The sequence below is a fragment of the Telmatherina bonti genome, assembly GCF_933228915.1.
Source record: "Telmatherina bonti genome assembly, chromosome: 15".
Classification (NCBI taxonomy): domain Eukaryota; kingdom Metazoa; phylum Chordata; class Actinopteri; order Atheriniformes; family Telmatherinidae; genus Telmatherina; species Telmatherina bonti.
The window spans coordinates 16137947-16164152 of NC_136613.1; the positions used below are offsets into that span (position 1 = coordinate 16137947).

At 37.5% G+C, this 26206-nt stretch overlaps 2 protein-coding genes across 3 annotated transcripts; both read left to right on the forward strand.

The window, feature by feature from the left end:
* Positions 1–2704: 2704 nt before the first annotated feature.
* Positions 2705–8388, forward strand: LOC306766821 (coxsackievirus and adenovirus receptor homolog; the record flags this gene model as incomplete). Its single annotated transcript, XM_079254671.1, has 7 exons — positions 2705–2756; positions 3014–3180; positions 4591–4804; positions 6290–6454; positions 6595–6711; positions 7464–7587; positions 7707–8388. The coding sequence occupies 7 exons, from the start codon at positions 2705–2707 to the stop codon at positions 8386–8388; spliced, it is 1521 nt and encodes a 506-aa protein (XP_079110797.1).
* Positions 8389–10199: 1811 nt separating this feature from the next.
* LOC306766790 (immunoglobulin-like domain-containing receptor 2) lies at positions 10200–25287 on the forward strand. Of its 2 annotated transcripts, XM_079254632.1 has the most exons (10): positions 10200–10288; positions 13381–13710; positions 14015–14134; positions 17415–17471; positions 18968–19114; positions 19216–19386; positions 19663–19776; positions 21728–21923; positions 22603–23266; positions 24734–25287. In XM_079254632.1, exons 1-10 carry the CDS (start codon positions 10249–10251, stop codon positions 24767–24769), a joined length of 1875 nt encoding a protein of 624 aa, XP_079110758.1. In that variant the 5' UTR covers positions 10200–10248; the 3' UTR covers positions 24770–25287. The 2 variants fall into 2 exon arrangements, with proteins under 2 accessions (XP_079110758.1, XP_079110759.1); XM_079254633.1 differs by lacking the exons at positions 17415–17471; positions 19663–19776 and having other exon boundaries at positions 22603–25287.
* The last annotated feature ends 919 nt before the right edge of the window (positions 25288–26206 follow it).

The following is a 26206-nucleotide window of genomic DNA, read 5'->3' on the forward strand; positions in this document are numbered from 1 at the left end:
CTGTACATGTCAGCAACAGTGCTGCAGAGGCATGTTATTTTTCTACCATGAAGAAGGGTTACACATGTATATAAACTGCTTGATTGTAAATTTTAGAGTAATGATAACTAATTAAACAACATCAGAATTACAGAAATATATTTGCAATTGCAAAAGTTTAAGGTATCACAAGCTGTATTTTAAATATTTTTATTGTTGTTAATTTACTCCAATTGGAAATTGTTCTTTGTAGCTGTAAGGGAAACTTTTGCTAAATAATGTAAAAAAAAAAAAAGAAACACAGCCTAGTTTTAGTAAATGTTTTGACAGAGTTCTCCTGTTAAAATGAAGCAATACATTTGAATTATATACAGTTGTATGCAGTGAAATATCAGTATAATACTCCCACAAGCAATACAGAAACTACTTTTATTGTACACTGAATTTACTGTTATTTAACAACATACTCTGTGTTCCAAATTATTCTCATGTAGGATTTCAGCTACTGAAACATTTCAGTTTTATTTTTCAGTGGACGAATAAGCTTGTAACCTTAAAAGGAGGATCTGTGAGGAGGGGGTTTACATCCAAACCAGCAACTTTGAGAGTTAATCCTGTATGAGATCCTGGCAGCACCGCTTAATTGCCACTGAAGTTCAGGGAATAAGAGAATTATTAAGATGATTAGCAGCTGTTAAGGGCTGATCTACAATGAAAATGATCTACCATGCAAAACAAACAAAAAGCGTACATTTTTATTCCTTTACAGCCTATTTAATGTTTTGAAACTGAAATAATTTAGGCCATTGTATTTTCAGTGATTGTCAATGAATTTAGTGACAGTTTTGTTTTAACAGAATCTAGACTAATATAATGTAATAAACTAATATAACCTAATATAAACTTTGATTATCAATCATGTTCACAGCTGCATTTCAGTAGTTTTTATTTGAAGTTTTATTAGGTCCACATCTGCATATGTTTCTTTAAGATGGAATCAATCGATTATGATTTGAATAGTCTTTATTTTGTGTTATTTCCTTTTCCTTTCTGACATGTTTCTATAAAGTATTTTGAATAATCCTGTCATTGAATTGTGCTATATAAATGCTTTGCTTTGCCTTTGAAAACATTGTATCTACTGCCAGTCAAATTGCCTAATAAGTAGAAATGAACACAAGAACATTTGCAAAAAACTTGTAACACAGTTTGACCTAAATTGAAACTCTTAACTAAATCCCAGGGAAAGCCACTGTTTGCTGCTGTATTCACAAGAAAGCTAAAACTATACAGTGTAAAAGGTATTTGAAGATATAAAGACTTTCTGTCAGGTGAAAGCTCTGTTAAGACAGAGCAACAGAAAAACTTGTGGTCTGATAAATCTAAATGTGAAAAAAAAAATTTTTTTTGAAATCATGAACATGTTCTCCTAGCTTAAGGGGATATGATAAGTATTTTTTTAGTCTTTGTTGGAATATTTTATCATTTTAATGTTAAACAACTTCACAGTTCTAACATATTAAGACATGTTCCCTGAAGACATTATGAAGCACAAGCAAGACAACAACACAGCTGATTTCTATCAGTATATTAATACTGAAATGATGGAGGACAAATATTTTTCTGCATTTCATCACATCGGATCCCAAAAGCTTGCAGTGTTTTGTTAAAGAAGAAGCGATGCAACACGGTTCAAAACCATGCATGTTAGCTTCAGTAGTGATTGTAATGTGTTGGCCCAACGATGGACTGGTAACCCCATTAGGGTGGACTCTACCTCTTGCCTATAGCAGCTGGGATAGACTCCAGCCACCCTCTGAACCTGAATATGATAAAGCTAGTACAGACAGCAGATAGACTATTTTCATTTTAAGATAGTTTAAATGATACATGTGTGTCACCGCATTCTGTTTTTCAAAGGGAATAATAATAAGTGTTGTCATTATGGTTCCAACCACCTTTAGGTTTATCTTTTCCATGTATTCTATTGGTAGTATGTCCACACTTATGTAACAACATTTTTTTAATCTGTCTCACACAAATTAAAGACTATAACATGACAGAGATGTGCTTAATATTTAATTAGATAACAAATAGCTTATTAATTCTCAAAAGGAAATTATCAGGTTGTTGTTCTACCTTAACACTTGTGCAGCTGGTTTAAACTATAGTTTTCAAATGATGTATGATTTACTTCACTTGAAACCTTTCAGCCTTCCATGCAAAGGCCCACTGCAAATCGCAAAAGGGTAATAATGGTCTTTTCAGATTTATCCTAACGTGTACAATTTTTTTTACACTGGGTGTACCACAGTGAGGTATACACACTAATTGAGTGCTTGAGGCAAGTTGTGTATTTGGCAGGACAATACTGCAGCCTGCAGGTCAAAGTAAGCACAGCACCAGCTGCTGGCTGAACGCGCAAAGAATAATCCAACTCTCTCAGAAGGCAAACATATGAGAAATTCTATCTATCTATCTATCCATCCATCCTCTTTCTGGTACATCCTGTATCATGGATCATTGGATTCAAACCCAGAAAACAGAGGCTCTCGATTGGCTCTCTGGTGACACGTGACCTATATTGTTAACTTATTACCTGGAAGAGTCAACTTCTCCATACTTGGGAGTTCACCGTGAAGGTTGGGCAGGCTCCTTGCTCTTTGACAGGGAGCATCAGTTGTATATTCCTTGATGTAATATATTTTTTATCTTCTTTTCAAAGATGACAATAAGAAGTCAACTTGGATGGCAAAAGCTTCTCCTCATACTCACAGGTAGGATATATCTTTATACTTTTTCACTTTACTAAAAAACTATAGCCACACCTTGATGGTATTATAAACACTGTTAATTATTAAACCAACTTGCTACTACTGAATAGGACACAGGATTGGGTCCTGGTTAGTGGAAGTTAAAACCATGATTTTACTTTACCTCATGCCAAGTTAAACAAATGAACAACACAGTTGTAAAAGGATCTCTAAGAAAAATATATTTTTTTAATATTGTTTATTTATTTTTTCATTTTCAGTGCTTCCCTGCTGCTGGAGTTTGCAAGTTTCTATCCCTCAGACAGAATATAAGGTTGCAAAAGGAAACGACATCACATTGACTTGTTCTTTTAAACCTGCTGTTCCTATTGAGAACAACTTTCTCCTCACATGGGAGGCTTACCCTGATGTTACCGGTAACCCACTGGTAAGATATGAAAATAGTTGCATGTGCAATGTCCAGGCAGAGATGATTTTATAAATAGAAATTGTTGATTGATTCTGGTCCAATTTGAGACAGATATAAATTATAAGTGTACCATAATGGGGAAATTCAGGGTGAAAGATGTGAGTGTTAACTAGAACAGGAGGTTGATGATTTGCATCAGAGCCGCATCACAGGAAGTAAAAGATTTATGGAGCTTAGTCCTCTCTAGATGTTTTTTTTTTCTTTTTGTAATAACATCAGTTTCATTTTTATAGTATTGTTAGCTCAATTCTGTTATCTGTCAACAAAAACATATGAGTAACTTTTTCATGAAATGTTATTAATACAAAAAATAATTTGCCGACACTTATTACAGGAAAACACAGTTTATTTAAACATATTTTATGATCAGTGCTTCTGTTGAATGTGAGGTGATTCACATAATGGTGACCTTTGTCCAGTGGAAAATGAATAGGAAAAAGAGTCAGCCTTGTGTACACAGGTCACTGCTGTTCAGGTGAATAATGTTTTGTAATGATTAATAGACAGAGAATAATGTAATTTATTTATAAAATATATAATATATAATATATATAATATAAAATATATAAAATTAATTTATAAAAAAAAGGAAGTGTTGGAACCAAATTTATTTTGTTTAAATAAATGAATAAATTAATAAATAAATAACTATCAGATAGCGCAAATGAGAAAATTATAGAATTAGCTTGTAATTTGCATTTCTAAAGCAAAAACTAGCGCAAGTATGAATATGCAAATCAGTATTGCAGAGTTAGTTGAACCCAGCTGAGTGGCAGGAAACATGGCTCTAACAAAAGAATTGTCTGTGGAAACAATGGAAGGGCACATTAAACTCCTTCACAAAGGCAATTCAGCGCTGAATATTATTATCTCTACCGTAAATAAACAAGTGGACGCTGAAAGTTTGGAAAATTTATTTATTCCATCAAGTAGGTTTGATCATGCAGAGGGAATGTTTCAGGGTAATAATGGATCCTACTACAGAATAGAGTTCAAACTTTTCCTCAATAACAACTCAAAGACATGAACAGCAAAGAGTCCAGAATCCCAGACTGATTAAAATTTAAAAAAAAAAAAAATTAACCATGGAAAAAGGAAAATTTAACCATGACAATACTGAAACCTTTTTATTGAATTAGGTTATTGTTTGAATGGTTGCAGTAAAGAACTAATGTTTTTTTCTTTTTCATTTTGGTTTGTAAATCTAAAATTTTCTCCGTACTTAAAGAAAGAAGCAAGAAATTATAACTTGATTTTTTTATCTATGTTTATTAAATCCAGATTATTCATTTTGTTTAAAAAAAATTATTTTTGTCATAATCTGTGTTTTCTACTTTCTGTCTGTGTTTGCTTGGATGTTTGCACCAGAAAACAGTGGCATCATACTTCCTCAACAATCCTGTTGACATTGCACCTCCTTACGAAGGCAGAGCATCCATGGAGGTTGACATCAATAGTGGGACAAGCACGCTCCACTTCACTAAAGTGACCATGGTGGACAAGCGAATTTTCCAGTGCAGTGTCAAAATACCAAATGATGATGAGGGAACAACTGCTGCCTCCACTTCCATCCTGGTCCTTGGTGAGAATTAAAGCACTGATATGGTTTTATGAGTCCTGTTTAGTTGTTACTGCAATTAAAGGGCAAACTATCACAAAAGAAATAAAATGAAATATCTAACTTTTTCTATAATCATCTGACCAAGATGATTGTTCATCATCCCAAAGCAAACATTTGGGCACCATTTATGGTTAGTATTTACTGCAGATTGTGGCCTACCATGGACTTGGTAGAGCTTAGGATAGTTGGTCAACACTAAAAGGGGTATTTTAATCATAGCTTTCAAACAGACAAGGTGATGTTTGCATCTGAAAAATCATGGTATGTGATATTATTTGTCTATCTACAAGGCAGGGGTGTCCAAAGTCGGTCGTCTAGGGCCGCTTTCCTGCAAGTTTTTGATGTATCCTTGTTTTAACACACCTGGCTTCCATTAAATGGATTCAACAGCCAATAAAGTTCTGCACAATGATGGATTCTTTTGAGCCAGGTGTGTTGAAGTAGGGGTGTATGGAAAAGCTTCAGGATTGTGGCCCTCAAGGACCTGAGCTGGGTACCTCCTGCATTAAGGTATGTGCCAAAGCCGATATAGCAATAAATGGCTTTATTGCTGCAACATTTGCCTCAAAGGATACATCCCAGACCTGGGGATGATGTCCCACCCCAGTTGATTACCTCCTAGTTAAAACTAGGTAACCCATTACTGGTCAGACTAACAATTATCAACACTAGTCAATAAAGCACACCAGGATGTAGTTTAAACATAAATACATAATTGCAAAATGAACAAAGTGAATTGTTGCACCGCACACTTGATTTAATGAGACACAAACCAAAAGAGTTGCAAATAACCCACTCACTTAGAGTCACTTTCAGCTCATTTGTGTTCAGTTAGCGGTCAAACTGAATTTTAAGTTTGAGCATTTAAGGCTTTTGAGACTTTCCAAGTTGAGAATCAAGTATTGAACAGAGCAAAACAGAATTTAAAGATAAACTTTGATATTACCAAGATAAGACAGCACTTTAACAGGAGCACAGGTCTTCATCCTCCATTTTCATTTTAAATTTGCTTTCACATTTCATTAAATAAATTACATTATAACTTTTCAAACACATAACCACAAAACAACCAGTTCCCAGTTTTTGGCATTAATTTTTCATTCATCCAATTTGTATAACGCTTATTCCATTTTAGGGTCACTGTGGAGTCGGACCTTATCCCAGCAATTAGCTGGCAAGAGATTCATCCCCAACAGGTCACTAGTCTATTGCAGGGCAAACACAGAGAGACAAACAACCGCTCGCGCTCACTCAAACTTAGAGAGACCAATTAACTTAACATAGCTTGCATGTCAGAACTCATATACATAAATGCAAACTACACACAGAAAAACCATGCAGCCTCAAATTTAGGCATGTAAACTATAATTGTAGTCAAATGCAATTGCCCAATGTTACACAAAGTTATTACATTTCTTGCAGTGAGTGTAAATTTTTCTTGTCCAGAGCCTCCTTCGCCTCCAATCTGCAAGCTTCAGGGGAAAGCAGAGTATTTTCACAACATCTCACTCACATGCCTGTCTGAAGAGGGATCTCCACCACCAGTTTATCAGTGGACAAGCTACAGTATTGAAAACATTCCCAGACCGTTTCCACCTAAGACAACTCAAAGTATGTGTTTCAGTCATCCATTCTTCTCTAAAGTCTTTTATTTGCCAAGACAATTTGAGAGTTTATTTCCTTTCCTTGGTGTTCAACTAGTGAAAGGAAGTTTAGCAATTGTCTGACCAATTTTTATGACTATGTTTCAGAGGATGGAGTTTTATCGCTCTTCAATATTTCAAGAGAGACATCTGGGTTCTTCATATGCACATCAGAAAATGAAATTGCCTCTGCTAAATGCAACTTTACCTTGGCTGTGATGCCTGGTGAGTTTTGTTTTGTTTTGTTTTTTTTAAACATTTTTCATATTATTTATTCAGATCTCCATTAGCTGTAAAAACAGATAGTCTTTTTGGAGTCTATTCACCATGCTGCCATACATTTTACAATATTTTAACGATGTTTTACAATGATCACACACAGCATTTGCTTTTCGAGAGTATAACTAGTATGAATTATTTGGCAAATGAATGTGTATATACATAAAGTTATCATCATAAAGTTTGATATATACATATATACATATATATATATATATATATATATATATATATATATATATATATATATGTATGAATAGTAATATTTCATTACTGATGTTGATGAACATTAAACGTTTCGAGCCAATCACAAGTGTATTTTTCTGTGTGGCTTCTCAGCTCTGTGCATTTTGCCTTTTGTTAGAAGCTCCAGAAGTAAAGTCAACCAGTGTTCTCCAGTCCACATGTCAAGTATACTTAGAATGATGCTGCTTTTCATGCAACTTTTTCCACAAGGGGGGTTACAAATTTACCATACTGATGCCCTAATTTATCCTTTTTGTCAATAAGGATTTTTCATTTATCCTTGACTTCAATCTTTGATCTGAATCAGGTGATTTAAATGGCATATTATCTCACTATGTAATACATTGCCCTAAGGCATATTTTGCCCATTAAAACCTACTCAAAGAAGTTGCAAACACAGACTAAAGTTTACCATTTCTTAGCTCACAGTGTCTCTCCTGTTATATCCTCAGGCAACATGAGCATGGGGTCCACCGGAATAATAATTGGAGGGGTCTTAGCAGGTGTAGTAGTTGTGGGGATTCTCATCTTCTGTTGCTGCCGGAGGAAGGGGAAGAAAGCCAAATATACAGAGGGGTATGTAGTACAATTTATGTTTTTAAACCATTATCATCATAGTAGTGTAACAGCATTGACTGTTTGCATCTAATCAACAATCCACCAATAATCCCTGCTATACCTTGGTTTTGTTTTAGTTCTCCAGGAGAAATGGAGTTTTACGACAAAGACGGTGCTGAAACTGGAAGGCAGTACTTGGATGACAAGTCGAGCAGTGAGAAAAAACAGGCTGACCGCTATGAAGACAAAGATGTTGTTCCTCAAAGCAGTTACAGCACAGGAGGAGCAGAACAAAAGTTTAATGATGATCAGCACAGTTATATTAGTGGTAAAGAGAAATATGAAGGAAAAGGCAGTGATAATGGCTCTCAGCGTTACCCTGACGACCAACATGACAGCTATCGTGGAAGTCGTGATCGCCTCGATGATCAGCGCAAGCACTATGGAAGTCGAGACCGCCTTGATGATGACTGTGACCGCTACGGTAGTCGGGATCGCCTCGATGATAATCGTGGTCGCTACGGTAGTCGTGATCATCTCAATGACAACCGTGACCGCTACAATAGTCGTGATCGCCTCGATGATAACCGTGGTCGCTATGGTAGTCGTGATCATCTTGATGACAACCGTGACCGCTACGGTAGTCGGGATCGCCTCGATGATAATCGTGGTCGCTACGGTAGTCGTGATCATCTCGATGACAACCGTGACCGCTACGGTAGTCGGGATCGCCTCGATGATAATCGTGGTCGCTACGGTAGTCGTGATCATCTCGATGACAACCGTGACCGCTATGGTAGTCGGGATCGCCTTGATTAGACCATTAGGTTCCATTAAAGATCACCTTTACTATCTCATTGCTATCATAGAAGACAGTCTAAATGACCATGTCACGCGCTATGGTGGCAGCTGAGATCGACTTGATAACCGCAATGATCCATATTCAATGATTAATCATGAGTTACTTGTCACTGTTCAGAAAATCTTTTTGTCTATGATACACGCTGTCTGAGCAAACTTGCCCACACAAGGAAACCCACCGATGAAGCTTTTCGGTTGAACATCTCTCCAGTAACACCAGCAGTTTGCCAATCCAGATATACCTAAATCTTCAGACACCCCTACATCGATCACAGCGCATGATAGCAAATCACTGTTTACCTGATATTGGTGTAATGTTTTGAAGTTCAGATATGACAGAATGATCCATGAGGAGCTAAAGAACAGAGTTTTTTTTGGCAGATTGGTTTAGCATTCCCTAGACAGCATTAGTGCTTTTATATGAGTAACTTAGCACAGGAAACAAAAAAATCAATGCTTCATTTGATGATTTATTTTGTTTAGAGGATAATTGTATGTACCTGTTGAAGCAATGCTTAGCCAAATTCCCATCCAGTAAACCGCAGCCATGAAAAACCTTAGCAGACATGACATGAAAAACCTTGATTTACTGCTTCCTTTGGTTGCAATGCAAAGCTAATTAAGTCTCTTGTGCGTAAATTGAAGTTTAATGCAAGCATTGTGTTATAGTCCCAATCAGGGCATTTTAAATACACAGGAAAGCCTCATCTGTGCACTCAGGATTTTTTTGTTAAATATATATCAATCTTTTTTTTTTTATTACACTGTAATCACCTTTTCTCAATAACAGTTGTTAAACATGTATGTGAACTATGTGTTTGTCACCATATTGACATTATATGTTTATATTGTAACTTTTTTCAACGTGTTGGTGTAAATGATAATGGTGATTAAGGTGATCTTGAGTGACCGAACAGAAAGCTTTATTGTATTGTTTTGTAAAACCTCGACAAATTTACCATGAAATATTTTGCCTCAGTTTTGATACATTTAATTTTGTTATAGATCCGACCATCACACATATTCAGGTTACATCAGTAATTAATGACTGCTTTAAACACTGGGGTTTTTTTTTTTGTTGTTGTTGTTTTGGGGTTTTTTTTCAAGTATTTAATGTACAATTTAGTTTGGGATCACTGTAAATTTTATGTGTAGTTTTCATAGGCCTTTTGGTGTGTTCACTTTTTTACATCTTATATATCTTTAGGTTTTATCTGTGAATTAAGATATTTGGGAGATTTTTGCTTTTAAAAAATGTCTGCGATCAAATAAGTAAGGATGTGTAAATTGAAATTATTGTAAGTGTAGCCTTAGTGTTTTTATTTGTACTTGTTACGTGCTTATGTTGATTATTTGAAACGTCTTTTAAGTACTTTTGTTCATTTTTGTGTGATAATAGTCCCCTTTTGGATGTAGAAGTACAGTTTTATATGACTCATAATAAAAAAAAATCCTCCAGGAACTGGGTAAAACCACTTGTGCGAAGTGAAATCTTAAGCCAACTGCGACCTGTCTGACCTAATGCCATTAAGCAGTTGGCTCCCCCCTCTTATATATAAATGGATGCCTTTAAACTTTAAAAAAAAATAAATGAAAATTTGTTTTCAAAAGTCCTCTCCTGGAGCGTATAAGCTACAATTTCTATGTTGACTTCGGACAGAAGAGTGTTGCTGTGCTCCTGAGACTCCCCTCTGTGTGAAGTGGTACAGTCCCGTTAGACGCCGCCAGACTCCGCTCTGCAGCAGCCGCAGTCCTAGCGGACAACGACATGAAGAACATACGTATAAACTACACTTTACTATAAAAACGGACTATATAATGAACTTTCACCGGATGGCAATTTTACTTGTAGCGTCAGGTGAGTTCAGTTTCCTTTAATAAAAAAAAAAGTTAAAACGTGTTATGTCCTGTTAGGACAACAGCGCAACAGGTTGAGCCTGTAAACTCCAGCTTATCCCAAAGCTGCTGGCCTCTGAGGACTCGGAAAAGCACTTGGTGTTGTTCTATATTTCAACTTTATAGAGTCGACTCAGACAAAAGTCCAATTTCTAATAATTATTTTTTACATTTGAATAAGTTGTAATGCATTAGTGGTTAAGTGACAACACAAGATGTCCTTTACAGTCCAGTATTCAGTTGTCTATGATATCCTGTAATATCAGTATTCCTGAGGAGTGTGTTGGCTTTGCTGTTGCAAGCCAGTGTGATATCCCACAAATGTAATTTTTAAAACCATGTATATCAACGTTGAAGGGTTGTATTTAATACTAAAAGAACTTATATTTAGTTGTTGTAGTATTAAATACAGTAAATTAAGTTACCTAAATGTTGGATAATTTAAGTATTTTGGCCCCCCTTCAGGGAAAACTGACAAAAATGTAGGTTTAAACATCTCGGATGCAAGAATATGTATGGAATTTTGGTAGCAATATGCATCTGTTTGAGTTTTACACTGGATATCAAACCAAAAAATTGATTTAAATACATAATTTCTGTTTGAGGGAACCTACACCCAACATATGCAGTCTTTTTTTTTTTTTTTTTTTTTTTTTTTTTTTTTAAATACCATTTTTAGTTTAAATAAATTAGGTTACATGTAACCTAAATACAAGTGGACATCAGCTCTGAAGATGGCTGGAAATGAAGCTTTGATCATGCTCATACGTAAAGTATGGACAAAAATGCTTTCATCACTTGTTTTGTGAATTTGCAGAGAAGCCCTTTATCAATGTGGAGACTGTAAAAAGACTTATTGGTTGTCTTTGTAGGAATAATGAGTTAATGTGAAAGAATGCACTGCAAAGTAAGACAGGAAATGTGACGGCTTTGGGGAGGAAAAGTCTGACCATGTTCAGGAAAAGCTCAGCGTCCAGCAGCAGAGCAGTGACCTGTAATACCTCACGCTGTTGTAAAGGCTAATCTAATCCTGAAATGAGGCCCTTCGTGTTAGTGCAGGTGGTGAAGAAGAAGCTGTAACCTGGCCATTACCTTACAATGAGTCATAGTGAATAACAGCTAACTGGTGCCTTCATGAAGCAGCCAGACGATCCTCTGATCGTTTCTAGAACCTCCTCACACTTCAGACTGAAGGCATTCATGTTGCTGATGGTAACAGTTTGGTTTAAATCTCAAGCGGGTAATTGGTCTGTTCACATCCAGCTGGATGAGGCCGGACACTCCCATTGGCTGGGTGTCTGTGAACCCCCCCCCCCCTCTCAGCTCCTCAAGTGGGACAAGAGAGGGGGGAAGCTCAAACAATAGCCGGCTACATGGAAAAAAAAAGAAATAAAAGGAAGCCCACAGCTCCATCATGGGAAGAAGTACAGATCTTGATCAACTTCCTTCTGTTTGTCCAAAACGTAAAGATGTGCAGTTAAAGTTTATCAGAGGAAGCTGACATGAAATAATGCTGGACTGTCAGGACCAGTTTAAAATTATAAAGACAACTCTCAAAAATGATTAACAGGGGTTGAAACAATTGTTCAACAGAGTAATAACTTTGCATCTTAAGACAATCATTATAGGGCATTAAAGCGTAACATTAAAAATTACAGCGGATTAATAATTTGATTTGATTCATCTGCAAAACATTAGTAAATGCTCATCTTAAATTAGAAAATATCTTCATCTTTGTAAATAATTGCCAATAAAAACTTAAAGATCCTCATTTTACTAGACAAATGGTGACATTTGAGGAGCTGGAACAGCCATATTGTACGTCTTTGTCATTTTTTTGAAGGTGTAGTTGTTATGTTGTTTGCTAATTTGCAAACATGGTTTCAGGTTCCTTGAATGTGAGGATTTACTTTGTTTTTTATGTTTTGTGTCATAGTTAAGGTAATGTCTTTGGGTTGCATCTGCATCACAAATTACAACATGATAACGGTCACTTTTGGATTAAGTTGGATTACGTTTTTGTTTTTGTTTTTTTAAATTTTAGATTTTAGATAAATTTTAGATAAACTAAATCAGTTTGTCTTGATATGTTATATACTAGCATTGTCAATAAATTTCCAACTCACTATTCTCGTAGGGGTCTGGGAATGAGTAGACTTGACTGAACTTCAGAGGGAAACTGGATTGATTGTTAATTTTAGATAAGTGTGTTAAACGCAGGGTGTGTGCTCCTCTTTTTAGTCCCAAGAAGGCTGGTGAACTTGCTTTTGTTTTGATTTCCTGTCCTCAGGGAAATGTTTAGATTGAAGTTCCTGCCCCACCTAGAGCTAATATGACTAACAGAAATTACCACAAGCATCTGTATCTCCTCCCTGTGTGATGACAACTCCCCCCATGCCTCTCCTTAGGCCTCCCCAGCCCCCCACACACTGTGGAATTTAACCTCCTGACCTCAGTACTGAGCAGAGGAGCCCCCACACACCTAATCTGTTACTGCCTTTGCTCCTGTTTTGATGTGATGCAAATTACAGTCTCTCAAAATGAATTATTTTCACAGATAGAAAAAGAGGTGCAGCTGTTTCGTTAGTAATAAACTTATCATTTACATTTTTAAGGCGCTATTGTTTATGCTAGCTTGCGGCGTACGCTCAGCCTTTTAACCGTTTCTTTTCATCGTTTATGTCACTAAGAGTAGACTACAACAAAACAAAAGCTTTCAAAATTATGACAAATTTTTAGGGAAGCTCATCTGCCCCAGATCAGTGTTCAGTTAGGGACAATTGTGCAGTTTGATGTGAAGCTCTGTACAAGTCTATTTAGTCTATATGTCAGGTGTGTTGCTGCGGGGAAAGTCCCAACTCTTGCAGGACTGCTGTCGTCTAGGACCAGAGTTGCCCACCCCTGTTCTAGAGCATAAATAAAATGACTGAATAGTTTGAACAAACTTCCAGTCATCAAACTAAAGATTTTAAGTTGTATCTTTCTTTATTTTTTTTTAATTAAACCATTTTTAACTCCTCTTTCTTTTTCTGTCTGTTTGTATGCGTGTGTCAGTCTGTGTGTGTGATGGTGTTCATGTCACAGTGCGGGAGAAGCAGCGCTTTGCGATGCTTTTCCAGTCCGTGGTCCTCCCATGTCAGTACCAAACAGCCTCCATCCAGCCTCCGGTGGTGCAGTGGTGGTACAAGTCCTACTGTCAGGATCGCACACGGGAGTCCTTCTCCCTGCCAGAGACTCTTGGCGTCAAGGCTTCCGAACTGGGAGCCAAAGCTCACTTGGAGTGCTCTGACAGCAGCCGCACAGTTCGGGCTGTGGCGTCGGCACAGGGACCCTCCTTGACACTGGCTGAACACTACAAAGGCAGAGATATCGCCATCATTAACAGTAAAGTTGTCAGCTATTTCCTCCACGCAAACATATGAAAAATGAGTTTCTGTAGCTGTTTGGCAGCTACACATAAATCTGAGCTGACTCTGCTTTTTCAAAATAAACCTCTATTGTAGTTTAACAATAAAGTTGGAGCATTAGTCACAAGACCACAGCCCCTTTACTTGCCTCCATTCATGTATGGAATTAGGTTTTATCATGGCTAAACACGGGTTTTCTAATGATAGCAGTGTTCATTGTTGATTTTTAGCTTCAGTACTTCCACATTCACCTGCTAACACTGTTTGTTTTGTCTGCGCAGAAGCTGACCTACGAATCGGGGAGCTGCAGTGGGGCGACAGTGGAGTCTACTTCTGTAAAGTTGTTATTGCTGATGATCTGGAGGGGAAGAATGAGGCCCAGCTGGAGTTACTGGTGCTTGGTATGCCCCCACTTTTATATTTGCTGAAATAACAACATAAGCACTCAAACAACCTGGCTTTAGTTCTTGTTGTTTTTATGCTTGTTTATACTTTTGAAGCTCGGAGTAACTTTGTGCCATATGTAGTTTCGAGAGGTTTTAGAAAAGGTGTCTTCACTGCGCTGCATTCTGCAGTGTCTATACAGCAGCTTCCATGGAAACAGCCAAAATAATGTTCTTTACATGGTCTTGATCCTCCATGACAGACCCCATTGTTTAGCTGCTTGTGCACTTTACTGGGTTGATGTGCACTCGGCTGTTCTGGGAAATCTTAAGTCAGTGAGGCTCTACAGCAGGGGCCAGAGAAACTACATGGGGTCATTTCTTCAACCGCACAACCGTGCAAATCTGTGTGTGTTATATTTGGTCACTGGGGAGTTTTTCTTAACTAGTTAATGATTGTACCAAGCTTCCAAATCTACAGCCAGCAGCTAATATTTCACTGTCAAAGTCAGAGAATAATCATTTACTGTTAACTTTTAGTGCTTTTGGTGAAAGATAGATATAGTGAAGTCAGCTGACAAATGTGCTACTTAAACTGTTGCCATGGTAACACCCTTTTTCAGATGAGGAAGAAGAGTTAACAGTAACAGACATGAAAAGAGAGATTTACAAAAAGTCAAGATGAGACTAAAGTCATGCACCATTGTCAGAATGTATTTTTCCTCCTTTACTTAGACTGAGCTGATGTTGCTTCATAGAACTCTTCTCCACTAATCTGATTATAACCAGCTCACAGGGGAGAGGTGGGGTCTTAAACTTACGAGAACGACAAGATGGGTTGGATTTGAGGCAGAAGACTGTTAAGCTTTACTTCTCTACGGCTTAGGAGTTGAAATTAGAAAGTATGTAGAACTAAGTCTGTACAGGATTAAATTTAAGGTTTTCTGATTCTGAACTTAAACATTTTAATAGGAATTTAAATGGAAAATTCAAATACTCATGCTAACAAATGCACCCTCCATGTTTTATGGTACTTATAGAGAATTTAGAGTTGGCATGATGCTTTGTTCAGGAGTGTTATGTTTGTCTGCACAGACTCTAAAGTTTAGAGCAGGACTGGAATCAAAGCTCAACAAAGAATTTGAAAGCAGCAGCAAAAACCTGGCATTGAAATGCAACTGGAAGTGATGGGGACAAATAACACAGGGCAGGTAATATAGACTTCTCTGAGGAAAAAAAGACCAAATAAAAGTTCAAGTCCAAGATCAATATTTTATTCAACAATTACCTAACCAGTAATCACTAGCCAGTTGTTCTGACAACAAAACAAACATGTACCACGATATATATGATGAATATATGAGCCAAAAAGTCTTAGGTGCCAAAACTCTTTCTGCATTTGCACTGGCAGATGTCTTTATTTAAAAAGAAGCAAAGAAATGATTACTAAGGGTTTCATACATTTCTTTCCTACAGCTGGAAAGTGAGCGAACAAATGTCTTATATATTGCAAAATACACAAAAGAATCAAACTATTCCCTCCAGTAATAACTTAGGGTGTTACTTTGCCTGTTTCCCTAATCTTTGGCTAAAGTTTCAGAATTTTTTGGATGAATTTGTCTTTCACACTCACTCTCTTTTCTCCCTATTTTTCTTGCAAAATCTTCCCATTTACTCCTTCATTCCTCACGCCTCAACCTTCTGCCCGCTGCCTCCCTTTCAGGGCTGCAAAGCTGCCCGGCTTTCTCAAGTTACTCACTGTTACAGATGGTATGTAGATGAGTGTGCAAGGCCTAGAGAGCAAGATTACCATTTTTTTCTCTCTTTCTTTGATAACAGCTTACTCAGCTCACTGTGCCCACTGCTGTGTCAGTTGTAGTCTGTCTACCCTTGCAGTCAGACACTCACTGGTCTTTACTGTAATCACAGTCTTTTATAATCTCATAATAAGCATGTGTAGGAAAAAAAAAAACATGAACACCTGCAGTTGTGGCTCAGTCTGTATGCAACAGTTTTCGATGCATCACTGTTCGATGTTTTTGACCTCTTTATGGTGCACATAAAGCACAAAAGGTACATTGTTTCCCTGCATTGCAACTTGTATGACCTTTTTTGATGAGTTGCCAAGCTTAATTGTTGTCCTGGAACCATTCTGTGTCCTAGTTTACAAACCGTCCTCTTGCCCTGCCTCTCTTGGCAGTTCTTATTTGTTGCATGTGTCTGTGTCTTTGTGTGCATGTTGAGTGTATAGCAGCATGTGAATTAATTAATTTGCGTCCACATTTAATGGCAAAGAGGCGTTTTTGGTCCCAACCTTATCACAGTCATTGCATTGCATTTCCTAGAAACGTCATGGTGATGTCATACTAACATGGACTCCACAGCATATCACATAAGAGGCTTTAGCCATGTGAACATGTTATCATCAACTTTCTACGATGTGTGCTGTGATTGTATGGTGATTTTTACAATGTCAGATTTTTTAAATCTACATCAGCTCAACCACCTGTTAACTTGGCATCATTTATCTATGATCTGTTCAGTGTACATTAGTTACAGTTGCAGGCATATATTTTCATGCATAAAATATTTACTCAACTCAATTAAATTGTACAGATTTCAATATTGATAAGATAAGTGGTCAGTATTCGTCCAAGTTTGAGTATTGCTGATGTCTGCACCAAATACCATTGCAGTTTATGTAACAGTTGTAAAGTCTTGGCCCATTTGGATGTTGAGATCCTGGATAGTATGGTGGCTTTGTGGTGGGGCTGTTGGAGCCATTGACCAGTTTGCAGATGTAGTCGTACTGGCACTTGTATTGATGTGAGCCAGCTTGTAATTATTTGTGATCTTGTAAAAGTAACTAGACTCCTTTGTAAAAACTAGAAAGTTTTTCTTCAACAATATCACAGTTGGCGCTCTAACGCTGGCCTCATCAGTTTTATTGAGTTTTTTCAGTATTGGTTTGTTAGGTTTTCATCAGCAGTAAATCTGTAAAAGACCAAAGTTTAGACAGCAGCTACTCTTGCGTTTGTCTGTTTGGAAACCGACTGTGGATAAGTACTTCATGCAAACATTTCAAAGAAAACACAGCTATAAGCTTAAAGTTGTGTTACTGTACGTTTGCTAATGCTGATTGTGTAAGATCTTGCCTGTTCCTTAAATTTCTCTTTCGCATGACCATTAATCATCCATTGTGCTACCAAATTAGCTTTTTTTTTTTTTTTTTTTTGCCTGATCTATTGGCCGCTGCTTCCCCTGCCGGCCTTCACCTGTGCTCTCCCTCTCTCTGCAGGCAGGACAGGTGAACACAACAACCTACTACCTGAGTTTGATGTGGAGATTATGCCAGGTATGGCCCCTCGGCTGCACTTTCTTCTCTCTGCCCAGCAATTTCCTGCTTTTCTAATGCTTCTTCTCTTTTCTTATTTACCAGTCAAACTTTCTTTGGCCAACAAGTGGACATCATTTTATTCTTTCTTGAATCAGAATGAGGGAAACTCTGCTTCAACTCTGGTCATAATTATGATTATTCTGAGGCATGTGTTGGTCTTGAAAGGGGTTTGTGTGAATTTTGCTCCTTGGCACACCCTGAGGAAATGTATTGATAACATTCAGATGATTTGGAGATGCAATGAGAGATAAGAGTCATTCAGAAGTCCCTTAGGATCCCCTGTTGTAAAGTTCTGTTGTATCTCGGTGCATCATTGGTCAGAATCCACCAGCATAAGCTTTGAAGGAAAACAGCAGTACTTTTGAACCTTAGTGTAGTTTTACTTAACATCCTCCTGTGATGTGACAATGTAGCATCCGGCGAAGCCAATGCTGTGAGCTGGGGCTTCATGGGATTACTACCAAGATGAGAAACAATTGTAGAGGGAAAGATTTTCAGCTGGTATGAAGAAAAAAAAGCCACCGTGTTGATCTGAGTGCTGGAAGCAACAAAAGAACAGGAGAGGCCTTAAATCTGAGAGATGATGCTTAAACAAAAAAAGTTGCCTGCCTCTTGTGTTGCTGTTTTTTCTTTTTTTCTGTTTGCATGTGTGACTGTGTGTTTTCAAGTTACATTTCATACATTTCACTCAAGACACTTTGAGTGTTGGGTTTATTAATTGAGTTATTCCTAAAAATAAAACAATAGACATTGAATGTTTCTGTCTTGTGACATCAGGCAAAAAATTAATTTGTTTATTCGATTATTCAACACAACTGAAAGCTGACACATCATAGAAGTTTCCCTGTAAAATGTTGTCCCCATCTGTCCTTCCTGAAGTGGGTTAAAACACAAAAACTCACTCTGATAGTTAAAACCTTTACTATTTCTAACCTTTCTGTTATGAACCAATCAGGATATCAAACAGTGACACAAAGTGTCAACAGTTGTAAATCTCAACAACAAACACATCAGTACGGCTGAAATGATTGACAGCAAAATCTCAGAGTGAAATTAACTGAATATGACACCTGAAAAGCCAAGACTCTCAGCTTAACTGGACTTTTAAAACATCTGGAAAAGATTAGCAGGTCAAAGTGATTCAGTATTTCTGCTCAGCAGCCAGAGGCAGTGTAAGAATTTGATGGTGGAGAACATGGTCTTTATGTTGTTTTGTAATGCTGTCTGTAAATAATGATCGACATCTGCAAAGGCTTGTAGGCATCTTCACTTTGCCCTTCACCCTTGTTGTTTTTTTCCAAAGGACGTTTGGCTCAATTTGACTTGTGTGGAAATCTGACCAGTCTGACTAATATTTAAGAAATAGTGACAAACGCCATGAAGAACTTTTTGGAGATGAACTTTGACAGCTAATTGACCATTTGCTTTAATCTTTCTGTGTGTCTGTGTACCAGAGTGGGCGTTTGTGGGATCTGTAACCCTGGGCAGTGTCTTGTTCCTGCTGCTGTTGGGGATCTGCTGGTGTCAGTGCTGTCCTCACTCTTGCTGCTGCTACGTCCGCTGCTGTTGTTGTCCCGACACCTGCTGCTGTCCACGACACTGTGAGCTACAAACATGACTAAATGACCTCCTTTAGTGCTTGTTTTGCTTCAGCAGGATTAATCTTCCTGACATTTTAACATGTTGTTGTAAATGTGTGCAGTATACGAAGCAGGAAAGATGGCAAAGAGTCAGCAGCCTGCTCAGGTTCCTGTGTATCCTTATTACATTCCTGGTGTACCTACTGTGGTCCCACTTGCACCTTCATCTCACCTGGACCCAAAGATCCCCTCAATCCCCTCGATCCCCTCGGTGGACAATAACCTGGCTGGAGGTGGGTGAATAGCTTCGGTTTTATTTGTTAGATTTTATTTTCAGACTAATCGATACTGACTTCACTAACCAACATTTCATCTCTCATCCTTGAGTGCATCTTTCAGTCTCACGCATGCTTGTAAATGGTCATTTTCAGTTGTTTTTTTGTCTCTCATGAGCTTTCCTTCCACACTTTCATGTATATTGTGTGTCATTGCATGGTTCTTTTGTGTGTCTGTGTGTGTGTATGTCTATATGCGTCCATGTTTGGGGGTGTATGTGTTCAAATCCACAGTGCGCAGTGGTTACCGACTGACAGCCACTCCAGACCAGGACAAAATGAAAGTTCTTTACTACATAGAGAAGGAGCTGGCTCAGTTTCCATCCAACAAGATGGCTGCACTCAAATGTAAGCCTGCACAAGTTAGGCCAGCTTCTACAATATGTGTGACAGCGTGTGCAAGATTGTTTGTCTCTTTCTTGAGCATTAGAAATTGACTAGTGCTAGCTTTCTTCTTGTCCTAACATTCATCTCTTAACATCTACATTCGATCAGTTTAAAGGATCTGTCTTTTTGTACCCCTTATAATGAGTGGCACATTGTAAAGGTTTGAGACACATACACAAAACAACATGGATTTTCTGGGAAATAGACTGAGAAATTGTCATATTATATATTTATTATTCACATTGATGTAAAATATCAAAATGTTCATCTTAAAATAATTTTTATTTACCTATTTCAAAAATTCTTCACAGCCTAAGCCAGAAAAAGATGCAATACTGACACAAATAGGTGAAGTTATACATAGGGTATTGAGACTCTTATTAACATATATAAACTAGAAAACCTTTTAGTCCTCTGAAATCATGCCTACAGGTTAAGGTGGTACACCTGAGCAACAATATTAGATAAAATTAGTCGTTTATTGCTCAAAATGATCAGTTGTTGTAAAATTCCTGCTGTTATCTCCATAGCAAGACAGTGATAGTGTGTTTTTTTCTGCATTTGGTTCCACCAGTTTAGGTTTCTTCAGTGCTTAGTTTCTTCACTGGTTGGGAAGGTTTTCAAATTCTTCTACAACATTTAGTGATTTAAGTCTGGATTTTTACTTGGTCATGTTGTAATCCACTGTTCCTTCTTCCTGTGCCATTCATAGTCGGATTTACTTGTAAGCTGAAGATTAGTTTCACATTTTCTTCAAGCTGCCTTTGATATGATGCAGAATTACTGGGAACAATATGTCCCTGAGACATTTATTAACATCTTGGGCCAGATTAGAAAAAAAAAGAGAGTTTAAATAGGATTGGACATTTGTTTCATGCACATACAATAGTAAAGATTGATGGAGAAGAATTACACATGTGCACATTTCTGCCTTTGTGTGTGCACAGCTTAACTCATGAAGTGTTACACTGTTTTATGCATCTGGTCCATGATCCTTTTGGGCTCTTTTGGAAACTATAGTTTGCCATTTTCTGGAAAACCGCATAGATGGATCAAATCAGTGCAATCCCTGACATCTGCAGGACTCACAAGCAGATCTTGTGACGTAATTGTGAGGTTCTTTGGCAACTACCTTTTTGCAACTTTCCTTTTTTTTTTAAAACTTTACTCCTGACCTGAATTTGCTGAGGTAGGTTGCCCTGAACAAATTGGCATTGGTTTAAAATACACATAGTTTGGTTTTATTTTTTTTTATTACAATGGGATAATGTATTTAATATGATTCGGAGATGTTTCAAATTAAAGATTCAGGAGTTTCCACATGTTTTTTTGAGCTTCTAAACGTTCTTAAAATAACTTTGTCAATAGCCAGGAGAGCAGCTTACTTGTGTGTTTTTTCCTCCTTAAACCCAAGGTTGTTTTCTCAAATTCCATCTGAAAATCATCCTTAACTTCAGCTTGTAATAACATCACAACTGTAGGGCCAAACTCAACAGAAGAGCAAAGACACTTATGAAAATCTGGCATGCAAAAAGGCTCTTTATCTTTATCACAAGGCCAGAGCAAGGACATTAGACCGTGTTTTTAGTAAGTGTGAGATAAGTATGCTGGTTGATTTTCTTTAAATAACAAATATAGACAGTTTGAGTACAAGTCGCTATGCTCCGTAACAACTAAAGTGAGAAATTAAATACTACACAATCTTTAAATTCCCTGCAACCCTCAATCAAACAATGCAGTTTGGAAAATGCATGCATGCACAATCTTTAGATATAGGTTATATTAACAGTTTCTGAAGGCAGGAAAAAAAATTTGCCTCATTGATTTGAAGATGATGAACAGAACAAGCTCCTCTAAACATGTTCATATTAATCCCAGTAAACTTAATCTGAAATGCTGTTTTTCCCAATAGCCAGCAGTTTATCAGAACTGAGCTCCCTTCATGATGGGGGAAACACAGACTTCAGACACACATATCAGACGGTCCAGATGAAAGCACTCCCACCCATTGCGGACCAGGATGAAGAGTTAAGAGTAGCTCCTCCTGCACGGAGTCGAAGGCCCAGACTGGATAAAGGCGTCCACTCAGATGATGAACTGGACCACAGGTAATGTGGATGTTTATTAACCAGTTTGTGGATTATTAGCTAAAGTAGAAATCAATATAATGTATCGATTTTAACATACATTCATTTGTTGTTAAAGATCCTAAAGGTTTTGGTCCTAAATAAGTATCCAACCAAAGCTTGTAGTGTACGAGCTTCCCAGAGCCCTGGTCTCTTTTTTAATCCTAAAATGGGTACTAAAACCTATGAAGAGGCATCTTTTAACTGTTCTTATTTCATTTCACTTATTGAATATTATTTTTCATCTGAAGTTACTTAAATGTCCATGGTTTTAATTTCCCTCAGTGTGATTGGTAAGTGAGGGGACAGCGTTTGTAGAGAACATAATTTTATGTAAATGTGAGTGTGTGTGGGTTTTAGTCATGGGTATGTATGTATTTTAGTCATGTCATGTATGTGAGCACATCTGTGACTTGTTGTCATGTGGTAATGGGTTAAGGCAGGTTTTTCTTATTAAAAAGGTGTTTTATAGATAAAGATAGCTACATATAACGTTACAACAGAATTACTGAGAGATAGATAGATAGATAGATAGATAGATAGATAGATAGATAGATAGATAGATAGATAGATAGATAGATAGATAGATAGATAGATAGATAGTAATTCATTCATTCATTCTCATATGTTCTTTTATGTACTCCTGCTGTACTGACCGCAGGTGGAATCCGCGGTCGGAGCACCTGCATAGGAAGACTCTGAATCGAAGAGGGCGAACTGGCTCCCTGGATGAGCTGGAGGAATTTGCCCAATCATACAACTCTCGTGGTCGTCGGGCCGAACCTCCAGATCTGCCCTATGAGCGGGATTACAGCCCGCCCAGGCGCTTTTATCGGGATGATGATGGCTGGGGCTGTCACAGCCCTTCGCCTTTACAACAAAAGAGAAGGGACACGTGGGACAGTGACCGTCCTTCTCGACCACCTCAAAGTAGAAGCTATGATGACAGCTTCCTGAACAGGGTGCTGGAGAGTAAGGCGAGGGGGCGGGGAGGAGACAGAGGGCCTGGGAGGGTGGACGAGGACAGTGACACTCCTTCTAAAGGCAGCTCTAGAGGCAAAGGCAGCGATAGTTACTACAGCCGGTCACCTAGCAACCGTCCAGATGAGGAGGACCCTTTGCCTCCATACTCTGAGCTGGAGGCAGAGCGGTACCGCAGAGCTGACATGACCACAGATCGGTACCGCACAGCAGATCCTCCCAGATCAGAGAGATACAGGACCACTGAGCCAGCTCCCAAACCCTTCTCCTACACCCGCCCCCACCTAGGGACGTCCCAGACGCTACAGGGGCGCAGAGAGGACCGAGACAGGAGTCGCAACCTGGTGAGTTATTTGTAGCAGGAACAAGGTCTTCCTTTCTGTTCTGCTCTTCAGGAAAACAGCCTCTACATCCTGTAAATAGTCACAAAATAAGTCTGGTAACATCCTTTGTTTTTCTCATTGTCAGCAGAAGATCAACAGTGAATTGTTTCATTCAAGAAATAGAATCAAAATAAAAATGTCGATTTAAGTATTTAAAATGAGCAGAGAGCAACCATGGGGCTAAAGCGTAGGCAAGACAAGTAAAATATGATGTAGCAGCACTTAAGAAAGAAGCAGAATGACAAGGAAGTCACAAAATGATCATAGTTATTAAATTTTTACAGAGACCAGACAGAAACAAAGAAGTAGCAAAGACATACAAATGACCAAAATGTGAGGAAAAACAACCATACGTTTATATAAAAACAACCTAAATTAGATACAAATTATCCCAAGTGTGATATGAACTGAACCCAGAAATGACTAGAAAGATGTTAAGATTGATCAAAATGGCAAACTAAATCATCAAATTCAAATCCAGTTGGTAACAGAGAGTTGTCAAATTATGCAACTAACAAACCTGACAAAACAATCACTGAGAAAGAAAATGAATTTACTAAGAGCAAAGTGGACTGAAAACATCCATAAAGGATTGCAAAGTGCATTAAGAAAGTGTAGATGATTCTGTATACGAAGGCTCCACACTTGGATGATCTACATGTGTCTACATTCTGAGGTCATTTGGGCCCTTTGTTGTCTGTCTTTTTTCGTTCTCTCTTTTATTGTCCTTAAGCTCATTGCTTGGATTCTGTAGCTCTCTGCTCACTGTTTTGGTTTTGGCAGCACAAATGGTTAAACCTAAACATAGAGCCAAAAGAGTGACTAATACCCACAAATCCATGAGAATGTTGTAAACACAACCTAAAAATACATTATAATGTTGCCTCTGACCTGCTCAAAGTTAAAAAAACAGCAGCTGTTTTTGCAGATGCTCAACATTGCAGTGATTACAAATTCTTCTGCTGCCCCCAAGTGGACTGACACAGAATTGCAACCTTAAAAAGTCTTTCACTTGAAACACTCGACTTTGGTGCTAACATGCCATTTGCTGACAATAAGAAAAAGACACGCTAAAATCCGCATTGTCCTTAACATGTAAAGATGTTTTACAGTCTTATGTGCTTCATATTTTTGTTTTCTGGACTTGTGCAGAGAGTCTTAACACTGAATCCTTATGTTAATTTTTAAATTACTGTATAGGTGGTTGCCGCTTTTTCATTTAAAGACATTTACAATGACCACAAGCTAACTATTAATCTGACTTCTCTTGCAACCACTACTGTGTTATCGTTCTTTCTTGCTGGCTAAAGATCCCATACTTTTTTTTTCTTCTGCTGCACATTGTTTGTGGATCAGACTAAATCTCAGGCACCACTAACCCAGCATGAGCATCTCTAACATGTGGCTCTCAATGTATTTCCCTAACAGAGCACTGCACTGAGCAGGGACTCTCTCATAGTGTGACAAGGCTCCTCAACCTCCATCCACATGGCACTGCCACACCATTTATTATATCCATCCTGCAGCTACGCAGGATAAACTAACTGTTCCACCATCATCTGCATGACGTCGGGTTCATCTCACTGAAATAACATCACAGAAAAACAGCAATAGTGGGGGAAACCTGAAAAAAATGAACGTGCACAGAGGAACATGCTTTTTTTTTATAAGTTCAGGACGGTTTACGGCTTCTAATGCATCAGCAATATTTGTGTGTTTCTACATGTCTCTTGTAAAAATCCTATATAAGTGGTGTGTGTGTGTGTGTGTGTATACCACTTGAGTTTGCTGAGTTGAGCTTACATCAGTGCCAAGACGCTTTTATTTTGATTTGCCAATTTCAGAATAATCTGATGTAACTTTAAGCAGACTCCAGTCTTATATTTCTGCCTCAGTACTCTGCAACTCAGGTTTACAGTATATTTTTACATTTATCTGTTAATTGTGCCGTTGTTTGTTAAGTACTGCGCCTTGAATTTGTTCTGCGTATTGTTCTTGCACTGCTTAGATACTTTTTTAAATAAAGAAACCTCTCGTTAAGTCTTGACTCTTTTACTGAAACATGGATCATAATACAGCTGAGAACACTGATGTGAAATAACTTCGATTATTGATTTATCCGGCTGATGTAGCCAAGATCTATCATTTGGTCTAGACAAAAAACTAGCACATTTCTTATAATTTTCAAAATCAAGGTAACATAAAAATCTTTAAAAATACAAATGAATCCAATGCACATTTTAACTATATGCTGAGAAACCAGCAGACAGTCATTCATTGAATAAACTAGAAATGAATCACAATTTATTAAAAAATAAAGTTAAAAAAAATTCATGTGGTTTTATGATTATAAGTTAAAGTTCTGATTGTTCAAGTCCTGAATACACATTATCATACTTTTCATTTACTTGAAACTCAGCTTCATTAAATTTCACCCTAAACCTTTTCATGCATGAATTAATAAGAAACAATTAAACATTTTTTTAAATACAGCATTTTGCCTCTGCAGACATATGCAACAATACTTTTTTGTTCACTAGTAATATTTACAATTTATCATGATTTATTATTTTAATGTATTCTATAAAATATTTATGAAATAATATATAATCATAATTTTATTTAAATATTGTATAAAATACAGCTTTATCATTTTCATTCCTATTTATCACAAAGGCAAAGTTGCGTAGCTACGTTATGTTTAATTATATCATATATTTATTCTCCAGTGAGTGGAAATGTATTGGATGACTCACTAACATCTACTGAAGTGGTTTATTTACAAAAATACATTTCTATTCATGAAATGCAAGAGAAAAGCTTGTAAATAGGTGCCCACTACAGGGCCACTATGTAAGGGTTATTAAAGCATGTTGAAGGATGAAACTCAATATTTGGTAC

Bases quoted from the DNA above. Each gene is read 5' to 3' on its own strand.
- LOC306766790 (XM_079254632.1), top strand. From the start codon at position 10,249: ATGAACTTTCACCGGATGGCAATTTTACTTGTAGCGTCAG. The intron at 14,135-17,414 runs GTATGCCCCCAC...CTCTCTCTGCAG, and splicing joins GCTGGAGTTACTGGTGCTTG to GCAGGACAGGTGAACACAAC. The intron at 19,777-21,727 runs GTAAGCCTGCAC...TTTTCCCAATAG, and splicing joins CAAGATGGCTGCACTCAAAT to CCAGCAGTTTATCAGAACTG.